Here is an 18,064-nt window from a genome sequence, read left to right on the forward strand (position 1 = left end):
CAGAAGGAGAGAATTGACTCCATAAAGCTGTTCTCTCATGTTCATAGCAGCACCATGGTTCAGGTGCCCCTCCCCCATCAGATGCATACAGAATAAAAAATTTAATTTAAAAAAAAAGGGGGGGGGTGACAAGCCATGAGTTCATGTTTTTATACCAGAGTTACCAAGTGAGCTTCCTCCACTCCCATGGGCACCCTTGAACGGCTCTGCCGTGGGACTCCTAAAACATTCTTGGTACGCCTCCTTCTTCCTGCCCAGCCTAGGGGTCTCAAGATGCAAGTACTGGACAGTCATTTTCTTTACTCCTGGCAGACTTTGCCTCTAACAACTGTGTAATATAACGTCCCCTGCTCATCTGCAGTCCCCTTCTCTCCCGTAGTGCACTGCACTCCACCGTTGAACTGACTTCATATGACAGACTCTGGCATCAGCTCTTGGCTCCTGGTGCACACAGAGGACAATCACCTCTCTTTAAATCACAAACAGATAAGTGATTAAAAAGGGCACGAGCCAAACTTTAGAAAAATCTAGTTAGTTTGTTCTAGATAGTAGTGTGAGTCTTTTCTTCCTGGCCCTGAGGACAAGCTAGCTCCCTCATTTCACTTGGGATGCCCCGGCTTCCTTTCAACACTATCAGTGTTTTGTTGCTGATAGAAGAGCAAGCTTCCTTCAGGAGTGAGAATGGTTATGTATCCGTCTTTTTAAAAATCAACTTAAGTAAAGGTGAATAAATAAAGAGGAAGGGCAGGATTTGCAGGGATACATTAGGGTTCTGCAAGGAAGGGCAGTGTAGGGGCTGCAGGGGTATGGCATGGCGGGTCTCTGGGCTATTCCTCCTGACTTGTATGCAGACGATTTCATAATTTTAAGAAAACTGAGACATGATCCAGGAAGAACAGCTGTCCCGGCTCTGAGTTCCTTCCCCCACCCAGATGTTGCCCTTGCAGCTGCTGGGAAGGACACTGTTAAATCAGATTGGGGGAAAATGTCTCTTCTAAATCACTCTCTTCTTTCAAACACAGGCTGTATTTCATCTTGCCCTTATTATTTCAGATCCAAGGTTATACCTACTCTGGAGCAAAACAGCATAACAAACTGTAATCCAAAGTCATGAGCAAGGCTGCCTTTTCTCTGATGTATCTGGGTCACGAGATGGAGAGATCAAAAGAAATGAGCCACTAGGGAAAACAGGACCAGCTCGGGACTCACAGTGTTTTGAACCGCGTTGGTGAGGGCTGACAGCATGCCCCTCGACCCTGCTGCCCCTGGCGGAGGAGAAGTGTGGGGGCCTCCGACAGGGTCCTGATCTGGAGTCACATCTGTCACAGCAAGAGAGAAGACCCCTGTTAGAATGTGTTTTGCTGATCTGAACTTGGGTTTTTTTCCCACTGTGCAGTTGTGCACACCGCATAATAAAATCCCCTGAACACTAGGTGAACGCCACTCACTTTCAGAGAGTCCGTTGTCGGCATCAGTTGGGATCCCTTCAGGAGACCTGGAATTGGCATTGTGGATTCGTAGGGTTGCCCCAGCCTTTTCTTTGACTGCTGTTAATCCATGACCTATAGGGAAATAAATATATAGCTCACAGATACATTAGAAGCCCACACGGTCTATAACCCCTGGGCTGATCTCACAAAACCACACAAACCCATCTGGCCTTGCGGGTGTCCACCCTGAATAAAACAAAATACTCAGCAGCCGGGCATTTAAATTCCCCGGGTGAGGGCACAAGGATGAACTCAGCTTGGTCAAGACTGAGGGACCATAAAGAAGCCACCCTCCTTTTATGACTCAGTTTCCTTACTATGTATCCAGACCCATTTGCCTTCTGCCTCTCACGCTGGCTGTCTTTCACACTAAGATTCCAAATTCAAGCCAGCATTTTGGATGGCATGGCTCTCATCTTCCTCATGCTTCTCTAAGTATCTTATGACCGAGATGCCATTTGTTTTCGTTGTTGCTAGTTTTTTGAGGTCCTAGCACGTCGCAGGTGCTCAGTTAACCCTGGTTGAATTGAAGTCAGATGAGCTTCAATACATTTCTATGTGTGAACCTAGACATGGTGGCACACGCCTATGATCCCAACACTCAGGAGACCGAGGCAGAAGGATGCAAGTTTGAGGTTAGCTTGGTGTACATAGCATTACAGGTCAGCGTGAGCTATGTAGCAAGCTCCTGTCTTAAAGCAAAACAAAACAAAATAAAGCCCCCAAATCAAAACAAACAAACAAACAAACAAAACCCACTGCATTTTCTTAAAAGTGCACCATGAAGAATCTTGGACTGACCTGAAGGCTCTAAATTAAAAAGGTCAGTCAGTGGGAAAATCAGGAAACAAACAGTACAAAGCAGACTGAAGGGTACTGGTTTTACTCCACTGGGCAGGTAACACCTGTATTTCCAAGAAAGGGCGGCCCTTTATTTCCAAGCCACTGACTTACTAAGTCATTGATGAATACAGACAGACCTTCTCATCCACTGAGCAAAAATTAGCCCTTGACTTGGTAGGAAACAGTCTTGCCCCCATTTCATCCAAAGACAGCCTGACATCCTCCACTAAGAAGGCTGTAGCCTTTCTGTATTCCCAGACAGGAAGAAGCAACCAAAACATGTGTGGTCCTCACGGCTATCGGAGTTCTAGAAGGAAAAGCAGCCTGTGCTATCTCCATCCGGGTGCCTGCCACGTGCCTTGGCATGCAAGAAGAAAGGAAGGATGTCTCCAGGGACCTTGGGTTGTTCAAACACAAGGCAGCGGTAATCATAAAACCTAGGGGCAAAGTGCCAAATCAGAACTAAACAGAACCAGTCAAAATCACAAAGCACTGTTTAAATGACTGTGCATCTATTTCCAGAGTTAGAGGAAGACACAGATGAATTCAAAGAGTATTCTGTACCTGATGTCAAGACCTACAACCCCTATAAAAATCTGGAGGTGGAGGCACGAGTTTGTAGTCTCAGAACTAGGGAGGCAGAGAGAGACAGGTGGATCCCTGGGGCCTGATGGCCAGACATTCTGATTGAATCCGTAAGTTGCAGGCCAAGTGAACCATGCTGTCCCCAAAGGCAAGGTGGACAGCATCCCGAGGAATGACTTCTGAGGCTAACTCTGGCCCCTGCACATACTGACACATGCATGCCCACATACGAACACATCCTACACACAAAATGCTATTTTATCAATTAGAACCTGATTTATCAAAGCAACCTCACCACAAGGCAATGGTATTTGTTGGTTCCAGTGAAAATCATTTGTCATCATGGATTACCTACAACCCCTGAAAACCTAGGAAACATGATTTACAACCTTAATTACAATAGAAATATGTGCCTACACTCATGCAGATAATTAAACACAGCTCAAACTCATTACTGAGTTACTTGAAAAAACAAACTGCAAAGCCTACGACTTAATTATAAGCTTCCAATCTGGCTTGAATTAATTCTTTCTAGCCTCCAATGAATTCCAAACATTTCAATAAAATTTCATCAAAATTTCAGCAAACATTTAAGTCATTGACTTCAGATTCTTTAAGGTCTTTTTTTTAAAAAAAAAAACAAGACAAATAACAACAACAACGAAAAGACTGCACAGGCAAATCTCCAGCCAGGATGCACAGCTATAGATCTCTGAGAGCACCAATCAGACTAAGTGAGCTTTGGGGGCTGGGGCTGGGGGTGGGGCACAGCCTGCTCTGGGAGCTCAGGAAGTCTTACACCATCATCACCCTTTGGCCTTCTGCATCCCTGGCAGGTTAGGATCCTGTCTGTTTCTCTGTAGGGAAGAACAGCCCCTCCTCATCTCAGAGCATAAAGGACTATCAGTTTGTAGTTCCAGCACCTGGAAGGCAGAGGTAGGAGGATCAGGAGTTCAAGACCAGTCTCAGCCATCTAACAAGTGCAAGGCCTACCTGGGCTACAGGAGACACTGTTTCAAACAACACAAACCAACAAAAGGGGGGAAAGCCTCACAAATGACCGTCTATAAGTGTGCATGAACTGTCTCTAGAAAAATCCCTTTGTTTTAGGACTGAAACAGCTTTTATGTGCATGTAAGCAAGGTGTATTTAGTTGAAAATAAATAACAAGAAGCTGCTGTTCTTTGATTAAAAGTTCTAATTGTTTGTATGTAAGTAAAAGAAACTATTTCTGAATTCTACTAGAAATTCAAAGTTAAGTTTTACGTTTCCCCAAAAGCTGTAGTTTTTTTTTTAAATAGGTAGAGATTGCCACACCCTACTTAGCCAAGTCACTTCTAAAGCTTGACTTAGTGTGACATCTAGTGCCCAGAAGAAGGAAGTCACGGCAGAGCCACTGGCACTGTGACGATTCCATTTCCACAGATAGTGGTTGAATTCTCCGGCAAGAGAAAGACAACACGTGGGTGCGACACTATTTGGCGTAGTTTGTGGATTAACTTCACGCCGCCACTGATCCTAACTGTCCTAAAACACAGAAGGCCCCAGAATCCCAAGGCTTTGAGGCTGGGGCTGGTACTGGGGCTGGGTTTTGTGCTGCAGTAGAAGGTGAGCACTGGAAAGCAAAACAAACAACCAAAGCAAAAGCAGAGAAACAACAAACCCAAATCAAAACCCGACTGCAAGACCGGTGTAGGACAGCATCACTTAGAAGCACTCAGTGGTCAGCTGGTACCTAGATCACCTGTACTGACTCTCTAAAGACAAGCAGTTTGCACCCAAGTCAACCTAGGAACTTTGGTTCCACCATTTCTCAGCTGTGCAATGTTTAATTAACTAGTAATTAACTAGTAATGTTTAATTAATTAGTAATTCACCTCTTGTGTCCCTGCCGCTGTGCTTTCTCTGCCAGGAGAATTATAATATATACGTTCTAGAAATTAAGAGGTGATGTTACATCCCGTCCGTAACCGAGAAAACTGAGGGCTGTCAAGATGGCATCACTTGCTCCCGAGTTGATAGGTGGGAGCAGGATTCAAACCCAGTCCTTATGACACCAGAACCAACCAACATGTGTGTTCCCTACACACCAAGGAAGTTGTATGTGCGAGTCATAGCGAGTGCCATTTAACCTGGATTCTCTAACTCCTCAGAAGTCAGAGCCTAGGTCAAGAACTTTCTCCTCTAAAGCATTTTGATTTTGAATCTGACTTACCTCACTGTGACCTAGGGCAAGGTGAAGTTCACCTTCACAGGGCTACCTCACTCCTGCTACCTTGTCCCAGCTGTGCCTTGCAGGGCCAGGGCTTGCAGTGTGGAATTACCTGCACTGTAAGACGTGGGGCTATGGTCGACTTGGGGCCATGAGGTATGGGGTGATACCACACACCAGTTTCATTTCCTCCTTAAGTCCTCTCCTTGGTATAAGTAGCCGGATGTAGTTTGTTGGTTTGCTCGTTTTTAGAAAAACGTGCAGTTGAGGCTGCCTTGCTCAACTAAAGCAAACTAAATGCAGCTTTATAAAGATGCCAACCAACTTTCCTTCTGAAAACCTCTTCCCTCTCCAACATGAAGGCCAAGGGTCTCTGTAGTCAAATGCTCACATAAACCCTACCCTAGGGTCAGGATGAACACTAAGTGTTATTGAACTAACAACGTTTGCATTAAAGTCCACCAGAAATCCATCAGTCTTGTTTCTAATACAGAGCTTGCAAAGCACTGTGAGAAATAGTAGCATCAATCCCATCACCCTTTCCATGGATGACCCTGTGATGGCTCTTCTTGGATGCCAACTTGACTACACCTGGAATTAACTAAAATCCAAATGGTTGAGCACACCTGTGAGGCATTTTTTTCCTTAACTAAATCCTCTGAAGTTGAAAGACCCACTTCTAATCCAGATCTTTTGAGGTGGGAAGATCCACCTTTCGTCTGGGCCACACCTTCTGCTGGCAGCCTGTATAAAGGACGTGGCAGAAGGAAGCTAGCCCATCCCCTCACTGACATTAGAGTCTGTTTCTTTGGGATTCAGAAGACCAGTTGAGACAACCAGCCTCGTGGACTGAACAACTACTGGATTCTTAGGCCTTCCACTGGTAGACGGCCATTGTTGGACTAGCTGAACCACAGTCTGTAAACCAAGCCATGCTAATAAGTTTCCATATATATCCATATTTATATTCACATCCATTCTTTAAGTTCTGTTCCTCTAGAGAGCCCTGGCTGATATTGTGTTCTCTAAAATTCCTAACCCTCAGGAATGTTTACATTGTCAGAATCACTTCACAATAAATAGATATAAAAATAAAGACTCCCTTGCAGGTCATAGTAATTTGTACAGAGGGGCATTTTCACAGTAGCACCGTTTGGATGTTTGCTATTCTTCGTAATAAACACTGATGCTATATGGACAGGTGGAGGGGCCATTAGAATATGAGAAACTGCATCTAGGGCAAGGACGGGAAAGAAAAGAACAGTGGTTCTGAGAAAGTAAATACCTTCGTACAACCCAGATGCATTCCACCACCCAACCGGAAATTCTCGCCTTGGATGTGCAGAGCCCTAAAACTGTCACAGCCAACTTTTCAAATAAACACTCCAGCCTTCGGTGGATCTAGTAATAAATTTTCTCCATTCTGTAGCGGTTTGGCTCTTCATGTCTTGGCACTGTCAGCTCTCATTTGGATGACTGGACCATTGCTTTACTCTCAGCAATACATTCTAAAGGTAAGCTATGTCTACAATGTGCTTGCGGAAAGTCAGAGCTGATTTTCATGATATCACTTTGAAGTTATCAATATTTAGTTAATTTTTGGTCATTTTTCTGTATTTTAGACATTTCCTCCGTTTGGTTTCTATACGGAATGACAAAGATTTTTATTGCAGTTTATGAATTTTCCCACAAGCATGAGTGGCAGATGATTAAATCCTCCTAGACTATGACACCATTTGTCTGTGAGTGACACAGATCAGAAGCCTTTTAAGAGGGAGGGTCCCAGGCTGGAGAGATGGCTCAGAGGTTAAGAACACTGGATGCTCTTCCAGAGGTCCTGAGTTCAATTCCCAACAACCACATGATGGCTCACAACCATCTATAATGAGATCTGGTGCCCTCTTCTGGCCTGCAGACATACATGCAGACAGAACACTATACATGATAAATAATCTTAAAAAATAAATAAATGAATAAAAAGAGGGAGAGTCCCCTGAAAAGAACTGTTGGCTGAGAAATGTTTGATTTCACATATACATTGAGACGGTTGCTTTTTTCACAATAAGCTACAAGACAAGACAGAACCATGTAGAGGAGACAGACGCCCATCAGTGTGCTGAACGTTTCCATTCGGCCCAGTGGCCCAGTGGCTACACATACATAATTCCTTCTGCAGGTAACTGTGAGGTGGAAAGTGGAAAGGAAGCTTTGTCAAGTTCCCCTGCTCGCTCTTTTTCAGATAGAGAACCTAGGTGTCACAAAGCACACCTGCAAGGTGTAGCTACTGCATCATGGTGTCTTACCGCGACAGGTTAGAGGTACTCGAGACCGAGTCTTGGCCTGCATGCATGGTTCAGTGTTCACTCCAAGAAAGCACCACCTTCCAAATGTTTCTATTCTGTTTTCTTCCCTGCCAACTCTGAAGACTCACACCCTGTACTGCAGTGTCCTGCCTTGTGAACTTCACTGTGTTTCTAGTGCTGTTGGCAGCCATATGTGAAGGACTGTATTCTGCTGCCTCTCCGCAAAGGAATTACCCTGGGGGTAACAAGAGGCTTTGAGTGGAAATCAATCGCAGTTGAATGTGGTTACTTTCTTTCTTTCCTGTCTGCAGGCAATTTATAAACCTTCAGGAGCTTCTCTGTGGCTATGAGTGCCCTGCCTTCTAATAAATTTCTTTGCCTCACAATGATAAACTGCTCATGCAACAAAGACCTGGGATTGCCTTTGTTTTTGAATGTCATGAAAGTTACTCCTCAACACCAAATTAGCAGCTCAGGCAGGAACCTATAACTAAAAAAAAAATGTGTTTTTCTATTTCTAAATCTTTATATTGTTTTTACAATTTTACATATGTACACTTTGCATACTTACTGACTAACCTCACCTCCTTCACCTCCTATGTCCTACCACTCCTCACCCATTCATACCTTTTCTGTGTGTGTGTGTGTGTGACACACACACACACACACACACTCGTGCATTTGTATGTATTCCACTGAGATTAATCAGAGCTGCCTGTGTGACCACAGATTTGGAGAATTCTGTCAGAGCTTTGGAGCATCAGCAGCATTGGAACCCATAACTTCACAGAATCCCTGTTCACAGATGGTCCCACTCCAACCCCCACCCGGCAGTGACTTTTCCATTGTCTTTTGAGAATCCAAGTCCTGACCACTGCTTTCTGGTTCCAGCCTTGAGAGCCCTAACACCATCTCCTCTCATGCTGTTTAGTTCTGTGTAAGGTCTGCAAAGAAATTCATCTATGTTCAAAGTGTACTGGTTTTAGGGTAGTTCAACACACACAAATCAATCAATGCAAACACAGTACACAAACAGATTCAAGGACAGATAAAAACCAGTATATATTGCGGTTACTTGGGATCTATGATGGTTAATGTTGATTATCAACTTTACCGGATTAAGAAACACCTAGACAAATAGTGGATGTCTTTGGATGTGCCTTTGATGGTATTTTCCAGAGAGGATTGATGATTAATCCCTTGATGCATTTACAGAACAACATTGCTGGGAGGTGATGAAACGGGCCGGTGTGGAGGAAATGAGTCTCACGGAGTGTGTCCTTGGAACTCTAGCCAGTCCGTCTCCCTCTCGAGTTCCCCCTTGTCCTGCCTCCTGTCTTCTATGAGGTGAGGGAGAGAACTTCCTCTGAAGCAGGCTCCTGTCACCACGGTGACGCCTCATCCTGGATGCAGCAACACCGAGGCCAGTGACCACAGAGTGCACCTCTGAAGCCCTGAGCCAATGTGCGGTTCCTCCCTTTAAGTTAACCTCAGGTATTTGGCCGCAGTGACGCAAAGGTCACTACTACAGGCCATTGCTGTTAAGTACCTCATAGAACTACACTAGCTACGCTGTGCATGGACTGGAAGTCTGTAAAATATGCCTTGAGAGCCATTCAGGAAGGATACTCAGTGACAGTTCTTCCGAGGTCACTGGGGCAGTGACAGTGAGTGTTGATAACAATGCTAGCATTAGCTCCGCTAAAGTCTGTCCAAAGACACCGAGTAGTCAATACCTGTACCTGGACTCTTGACCCAAGGAGACCGTAAGACGGTAAGTGTAGACTGATTTTAAGTCTCCAAAATTGTGGTAGGGTTGTTTTTTATTTGTTTTGTTTTGTTTGAGACAGGGTTTCCTCTGTGTAGCTCTGACTGTCCTGGAATACATACTCACAGAGATCCTCCTGCCTCTGCCTCCGAGTGCTGGGATTAGAGGGGTGTGCCACCATCATCACCCACCTCTGGTAGTATTAAAACAAGGCGGGTATATTAAACTCCACTCGCGTTCACAGGGGTCTGTAAATGTGACTGCATGAAAGCATAGCTTGGCCACACGAGAGCGAGATGGTTAGTGATAGCTGGATCAGCTCTAGAGTCACCTAGGAGACAGTCCTCCAAGTGATAGCTGGATCAGCTCTAGAGTCACCTAGGAGACAGTTCTCCAGGCATACCTTTCTTGTATCTCTATGTCTATGGGGATTATCTTATTAAGTTAATTAAGGGAGGACCCGCCCACTGTTGTAGGGCCATATATTATACAGGCCCATATGTCTACACTGTATGGCGGCCAGACTCTCAGGCCATAGTTTGCACCTGGCCTCACAGAAGGCAGTCACCTAGCCTTTCCAGACAAACCTAACAAAGGGTCAGGATATGCTGATGTTGTTCTGCTCCTTCTTTGTAATTTGGAGGATGCCTGGGATAGAGATGTTAATTCAGCCTACATGACAGAGCTGGCATACAGAGCAGAAAGATAGGAAGACGTGACAGAGCAGACATAGATAGGTGTGGACATGACCTTAGACCTTTGCCCAGTTACCTAGGAAACAGAATGCTAATGAATTTCCCCCTCAGTTTATGGTTTGGTATAAAATCTGTTGGGAGAATAAACTCAAGTGAATTTTCAGGATATGAACTCAAGATTTCATGAGGGATCTCTGAAAATCTCCCTACCGATAAAGCCATATGAATTGTGTCTTCAATCCCACACCTCCCCTCTGGTCCAGAGAAATAATTTATGGTCCGGGCTGGCACCAGACCTCAACACATTCTGGGTGGCTCCATTCTCTGGTGTGTGATCCTGGACTGTATAAAAATGAGACAATGCACCATCAGGATGACTATACAGGTCAAAGTTCTTGCCACTAAGTCTGATGACCTGAGTTCAACCTCCAGGACCAACATGGTGGAAGAAGAGTTGCCTCCTGCAGGCTGTCTTCTGATCTCCATACGTGGAATGTGCTCCCCTCTCCCCACCAATAATAATAAATAAAATGTTTAAGAAGAAAAAGGAAAAAGTGGACCAAATACAAGCATTAATTATTTTCTGCTTCCTGGCCATGGCTGGAATATGACAAGCCATCTCAGGCTCCCACTGTCATGTCTTCCCTGCCGTGATGGACTGTACCCTAGAACTGTGAGAAACTCTTCTCCTTAAGTTGCTTTTGTCAAGATGTTGTGCAACAGCAATAGGGAAAAATAACTAGGGGTGACAGTGGGCATGGGGTGACAGCAACTGGCACAATGGCAATGTTGGTCCATAAGCAGGACCATAAGCTCTAGGCTCTGTTGGGTCAACTGTTATGCTGGGGGCAACCAGCAGGGCCTTTAAGTGGCTGAGAAGGCAGTAACATCCTGTACAGTGAATAGGTGAACCACTGATGGGTGAGACATAATGGAGGACTCACGGGGGTGTTGGGGAGTAGCTGCAGGAGAGCACTTCAAAGTGTTCTCAGAAAGGACCCATGACCATTCATTCCAATGGAGATGATGATTTCTTTGTGCACAGTAGACTGTATATTTACAGTTTAAAGAGAAAAGGCATTAAACCTTCTGTTGTGGAATATTTGTTTAACTATGTAGAGATTTGTTGCATTTGTTTTTGTTGCAGGATATTTGTTTAACTATATAAAGATGTGTTGCATTTGTTTAATTATGTAAGATGTGGTGCTGTTTTACCTTGCCTGCCTAAGGCATCTGATTGGTCTAATAAAAGGCTGAATGGTCAATAGTAAGGGAGGAGGTATAGGTGTAACTTCCAGGCAAGGAAAATAAGTAGGAGGAGGAATTTTGGCTTGAGAAAGAAAGAAAGAAAGAAAGAAAGAAAGAAAGAAAGAAAGAAAGAAAGGAAGGAAGAAAAGGAGATGCCAGGGAGAAACCAGGGCCTAATCAACCAGACATGGAGGAATCAGAAAAGCAGGACATACAGAACAAAAGAAAGATAAAAAGCCCCGAGGCAAAACACAAATGAATAGAAACAGGTTAAATTAAGTTAAAAAGGATTAGTGGGACAAGCCTAAGCTAAGGCCTAGTATTCACAATTAACAATAAGTCTCTAAATGCAGACCTTGGCCAGGCCTGTGGGCTTAAGGCTTGGCTTTCACAGACCAAGGAGGGGGCAGAGCCACCTGCCAGAGTTTCATGGTGGAGGACCTAGCTGTTACTTGACAGTTTAAGGTTTGGCTCACATGCTCAGAGAACACTTCGGGTGCACAATGAAAGAGGTCCAGACTGAAAAAAAAAATCTTTAAACAGGTTACAGTGTGAAGAGGTACTTAAGAAAGAAAAGAAAATGGGTATAGACAGTCGCAGAAAAAGTAAATAGTTTAAAAATAATTAAGTAAAGTCTTTTAAAAAAAGAGCAAAGTGGTATAAAAAGAACAAGCCGTGTAAAAATGGGAGATGCACAGGGAGTCTGGAGGCTGTATGGTGCATGGTTGACTTTGAATCTTTTGAACGCTGCTGAGTGAACCACAGCTTCTAAGGGACAATGGACTGTAAAAGGCTTTGCTGAATTAAACCAGCCGAGATACTTTAGGGATGCTTTAACTTTAAAATGGAATTCAGAAAATGTATTGCTTTGGGGGAGACATTATGCTTTTGTTTCCACAGAAAATGAAAAGCTGTGGATTCCTTCAAAATTCATAGAGACCAGATTTGACTGAGGGAGACACCCTGAAAAATCTTGGCTACAGACATAAAGAAATAAACCTAGAAAACCTACAGAACAGGTGACGTCTATGCTGATCCCTTGACATGGGAACAGCTCTGAGACTGGAGGAGACATGGTAAATCTTGTAGGCTACAGAGTCCTCATGACTTACTATTACATGGCACCTTTTCATATAGCGTGGGTAGAAGTTTGGTTATACTGTTACGTTGTAAAATACTATTTTAAGATCTGTTATATTTGGGTATGCTGTGGAACATTTATTTTAATGATGCAAAGATGTGTTGCATTCTTTTATGTTGCATTTAACTCGTGAAGCTGTGTTACTTTGCCTGTATAAAACACCTGCTGCTGCTGGTCTAACAGAGAGCTGAATGGCCAATGGCAAGGCAGGAGAAAGGATAGGCAAGGCTTAGGGTGTTGTGCCTATGCAGTTCATTTAAAAATGTAATATAAAGTTCTTGGTCTTGAAAACTATTATTACAGAATGTTTAGGATAATTTAAGAATGCAGGTCAGTAGTAGTCATCTATAACATTCAAACACGTTACATATGTTTTCAAAGTTAAACAGATATATTTTAGATAGACAGGTGATCTTCAAATGCTTCAGAGACTTACAGAGAATATGGCATTAAGATGTTTAATAACCTAAGACCTAGTGAGACATTGCTCCTGACAGCACCAATCTACTTCATAGAAGGATGACGGGTTTTGAAGAATCTCCATATGGAGTTTGCTTTCATTTTGGGTTAGTAATACAAGTTAGGATAGAAAGTAATTAGGTACCCAACTTTGGATTCACCAAAATAGGATAGAGAATTTTCTATGAATTTTCCAAATGCAAATAGACCAGATATTATAAATGTAATTCTTACTTGATAATTGTTCTTATTGTATATAGTTGTACTATGTTAAACCTAAAAAAAACTATTTTCCTTTTTATTTAGACAAAAAGGGAAAAATGTTGCTGAATATTTGTTTAACTATGCAAAGAGAAGGAGAGAGTTAGTTGTTCAGCTAAAAGCATTCAAGGGATGGCAAGGCCCTCTCTCAAACAATCAGAACACCAAAATGACATAAAACAAACGAAAACTATTTTTGGGTGATAAACACATAGCTATAAGTAAGTAAGCTGGGTGTGGTGGTGCACACATGTAATTCCAGTACTCAGAAGGCTGACACAGGAGAATCACAAGTTCAAGGTCAGCCTAGACTATACAATAAGATTCAATCTTTAAAAAAGTCTGTATGTGTATCTGTATTTATGTATATGCATAAAAATGTGTGTACATATGCATTTATCTATACCTTAAATCTATGCTTTTAGGAATAATAAAAGATAGTGGTTTAAAACCACATTATGTGGCTTCCAAATCCCACCCCAAACAATACTGACTTGAACACTGAAAATGGATTTCTCATGGGCAAATGCTAAACTCCACCAATATATGTCACCATCTCTGTCCCATCAAGCTTCTGAACTCTGTTCTGGTGCAACACCCAACACTTACCTACTGTGGCTGATGCAGAAGAGAGCAGAGATTTCCCCCAGGATCCCCAGCCTGCCCATCCTCCTGCCCGTGGTGGAGAGTCCACAGCCTGCAGAAATAAAAATTAGCAGTAGGTCAGATATCCACTTTGTCCCTGAATGAAAAAACATTCATTCAGAAATGCAGAGAAGATTTCAGAACAAACAACACCAAATTAACCATATCTCCTGGGCATATAGTTTATATGGGTCATAAAAGAGTATCTTGACCCACAATGCAGTATGTACTTTGGAACCAAACGTAGTAATGGAAGTGTTGGCTCCTGTGGACTTGGCCCAATGTGAGAAGGGAGCTGTACTCCTGCCATTCCACGAAAGACAGGGGCAAGGTCTGGTAGGGCTGAGGGGTGGGGTTAGGGGAGTGGAGGGGCAAAGAAATGTAACACATTAGAATAAAAAAGTGATGGAAAATATTTTAAATGATCCTGATTTAGCCCATTCTTACAGAGCTAAATAAGTGTGTCTTTCAAGACAGTTAACTTCCAGACTTATGGAGTAGGGATGGGAATGGTAGTGTGGTTGGTAAGTGGTGGTGTCCAACACCACTAAGTGTCCAACGGGGGCATCAACTAGCCTGGAGGGGGGTGGTGACGACAGAAAGCTTTATGGGATATTTGAATTTAAGCTGTCGGCTTCACCCAAATGACCCCTGCCACTCAGCTCTCACCTGTAAGGGTGAAACTCTTCCTGTCCGATGCAGTCAAATTCTGTCTCCCTGGTTTCCAAACTATAGACTGGAGAATGTGGTTTAGTGTGAGTTGTTTGTTTCAACAGAATGTGAAAACTCAGGTAATGTGGGTCACCCTAGTCTATTTGCTGAGCCAGCTAAGGGAAAGCAGGCTGTGCAGGATGGAGCTGCATCCAGGCCACAGCACAGATTTTCTGAAGTATTTCAGATCTGTGATTTCTAGTTTTGGGACCGGCCTCATTCCCAGCTTTGTGGTCTGGAAGATTCCCTCAGTTTGGCTTCTCTCTCTTCCTTCCCTCTTGATCTCTCTTTTTGTCTCCCTTCCTTTCTTTCTTGTTCTGGTCACTAATCCACCCCCAGAGTCAAGCAGAGTGCTTTGGTATTTGTTGGATAAATGGCTGACATTCATCCATTTTCTCTCTCAGGTCTGCAGGAGATTCTGTTAATCACATCAAATGAGTTCAACACATTTAGCGGAAGCACAGCTTCCTCTTACTGTTCACAAACAGATCATAGAAAGCAAAGGAAGAATAAATACATCGATCAAGTATTCGAGCCTTTTAATAGGAATGAAGGGAAGGAGGCCTATATAATCCATAGATTCTGTAGCTCCGAGGCTGGCCGTCGGTCATCCCAGTTCCCTTTTCCTTGTTGCCTGTTACTCTTGCAGATAAAGGCAATATCAAGCCCAGTTTTCCACCAAAATGTGTATAAATAAGGAAATGTTGGTTTTGTGATAAATTTTCAGTTATGGCCACTGCCAACTCTTTCTCTTCCTTGGACCCTGAATGTCAATATAATGCTTAACAGTGAAACAGACACTTTTGCTGCTTCAAGGAAAGGTCAGGGAAGCAACAACCCTGGTCCTGATGCTGATGGGGCACTATGCCAACACCAGGAGCTGCTTGTCTCCATCTTTCCTTTTATGGGAGAAAAATACATTGCTGCTCTGTAAACCACTGTGTGTTGGATTTTAGTTATTTATATCTTGACACATTCCTAAGTGACTTATCCAGTAAGCACCAAACAGCATCCACTCAGCAGAGACATGGGAAATAGAAAAGGTCATAGACTTGAATTGTCTAAGTTTGACTCTAGGTTCTGCCATTCTAGACAATGAGTTACTAAAGATCCTCTAAACCCTCATTCATTCATTACAAAATACAAGATGTGGCAAAAGAGAGCTTTCAAAATGGAGCAGGGGATACACTCAGTGCTACCATAGACTTTTATGAAATTGTACATAGAGGATACTTAGTAAAAATATATATATATGTATATATATGAACTCTCAGAACCAATAACCCACAGGTTTTGTGAAGATTAATGGAATTGTTTCATATAAAGTTGTGAGTGGAATCCCTTTCATATAAACAATCTGTGGGTGTTAGATAGTAACAACACGGAACATCAGCCTTAAGGCTACAATGTAGAGAGGTTTGCAAGCTTTTTTGTCAGTTTTTCCCTCTGTCTGGAAACAGAAAGGCTTGTTAAGGTGAGCAGAACACTCATGACTCATGACGGTCTGCAACTCATTTGTGGTGCCTGCATTGATCACCTCACCTGGCAACTGAATCCAGTGGCAATTTCGTGCCATCAGGAACACAGATGTAAGCTGATGACTAACATAATATGTCCAATCACTGCCCATGATTAGGAAGGACAATACTCGCAGGGGTGACAGCTTCTGACTGAAATCTGTACACTATTTACTATGCTCTGACAGCTGGTAATTGGCTAGAACGTTTTTCAGTGTAAAAAGCTACATTCCAACTGCTTTATTAAAGTCCTTGACATCGAGCTGGGGTGTCTAGACAAGTTGTAAGGAATATTTGTAATCAACAGAAAACTCCTCAAGTGGCTAGCTGTACACATTTAACAAAAACTGCAAACTAAAGATTAACCGTGAATTATATATCTCATCACGAACATTGTCTCCACTAACTGGTCATTATGCCACACACTTAGAAGCCTATAAAATTGCAACACAGGACCGCTGAGATGGCTCAGTGGGTAAAAGCACTTGCCACACACGCCTGATGTCCTGAGTTCAAGCCCTGGTAAGGGCAGAAGGAACGAACCTTCTCCACAAAGTTCTCTGACCTCTACATGTGTGCTATGGTAACATGTGCAAACACACACATACACAGCCAAATAAAAGTAAAATGAGCAGAGCGGGTCAGCTCGCATTATTAAATGTTGTCAATAAAGCTTTTCTTCTCAGCCTTTGCCTATGCATCTCCCACCTGCAACAACAGAGACCATCACGGCCTAACTCAGACATCATCCTAAGAACTCTACACTTTTTTTCTCCTTCTCACAGAGTCAGAAGAATGAGTTTGGATAGTAGGAGCAAATCAGGCTTAGATTTAACAAGGACATCTAAAACCTCACTGGAAGGGCTGGAGCGAGAATCAGCTGATGGCTCAGCTGTTAAGAGCGCATGCCTTTAATCCCAGCACTCAGAGGCGAAGGCAGGCAGATTTCTGTGAGTTTGAGGCCAGCCTGGTTTACAAAGAGAGTTCCAGGACAGCCAGGGCTGTACAGAGAAGCCCTTTCTCGAAAAGCAAAACAAAAACCAAGAAGGGCTGGAAAGATGGCTCAGTGGTTAAGAGCACTGGCTGCTCTTTCAGAAGACCTGGGTTTAATTCCCAGCACTCACATAATGGTTTACAACCATCTATAACTCAGTCTCAGGGGATCCAACACCTTCTTCTGAAATCTGCAGGCACCAGCCATGCATGAGATGCACAGACATATGTGTAGACAAAACAACCATATACATAAAGTAAGTAAATAAAATTTATATAAAAATAAAACCTAGTTGGTCCTTTGAACAATAGCAACCATTGTGTGGTACTCAGCATATCTAACAATGCAGGAGTCTATGGAGCTTAAAGTTCCTCAGTTAGAAAAGATATTTAAATACCTAGCATCCTGTTTAACATCAAGTAAAAAGTACTTTTTAGGACGGAGCTGTGGCTTAGTGGTAGAGTACTTGACTGACAGGAGCAAGGCCCCACATTTCATCCCTCACACCATCAATACCACCAGCAACACGACGACATCATTTACTGAGGCTGTGAATGTGGCTCGGTCACAAAGCGTTCACCGAGTTACACGTGAAACCCTGGGTTAGATTTCTAGGTAAACAATGAACTGCTTATTTATTTTAGGTGAACATGTTCAAAACCATAAACAGACAGAAAGTAAAAACCATCACTGAATACAAAGACCATCCACAATTAGGTGGAAAATATATATTCCTTTGTTAAGGATAAAAGACCAACCTGGATGTCCCATCCCCAAGACAGATGAGGAATCCGGTACTGTGTGTATCTTTGTGCAGGGATGCTGGCCATTGGATCCAGAGACCAAGCCGTCCCGCAGTTCTGTAACTCATGGCACAGATGCTCTAAAAAGAGCCTCAGTAGGGAGGTCGCAAGCTGTCCTGGGCACCTACAGCCCTGTCAGAAGGTCTGGTTTGCCACGGCCTCGGTTATTTCCAAATAATTTTCTTCCCTGATGAATATACACAACTCAACTCGAGGAAGATTTAAAAATTAAATGTAGAAAGGCTAAAGCCCCAAAGCCATGCTATTAATGTTTGTTTGGTGCACATTTGACTTTTTCTGTCCTACTAATATTTATGGAACTTAACAGGGTGACAAGGTTTGAAAACCAATTTACAATGAATAGCTGAATTATCACCTTAGAGACTTTA

The 18,064-nt window shown here is 43.1% G+C and overlaps 1 protein-coding gene across 1 annotated transcript in view; it reads right to left on the bottom strand.

Moving 5' to 3' along the window:
• The window catches only part of Fam114a1 (family with sequence similarity 114 member A1), a 68,491-nt gene that overhangs the window by 31,214 nt on the left and 19,213 nt on the right, over positions 1-18,064 (bottom strand). The window contains exons 3-5 of the mRNA XM_038326912.1: positions 13,615-13,702; positions 1,449-1,562; positions 1,210-1,319 (exon numbers count right to left, since the gene is read on the bottom strand). Coding sequence (XP_038182840.1) covers positions 1,210-1,319; positions 1,449-1,562; positions 13,615-13,702 — 312 coding nt within the window. The remainder of the gene's footprint in view (positions 1-1,209; positions 1,320-1,448; positions 1,563-13,614; positions 13,703-18,064) is intronic.

The sequence above is a fragment of the Arvicola amphibius genome, chromosome 1, assembly GCF_903992535.2.
Source record: "Arvicola amphibius chromosome 1, mArvAmp1.2, whole genome shotgun sequence".
NCBI classification, from domain to species: domain Eukaryota; kingdom Metazoa; phylum Chordata; class Mammalia; order Rodentia; family Cricetidae; genus Arvicola; species Arvicola amphibius.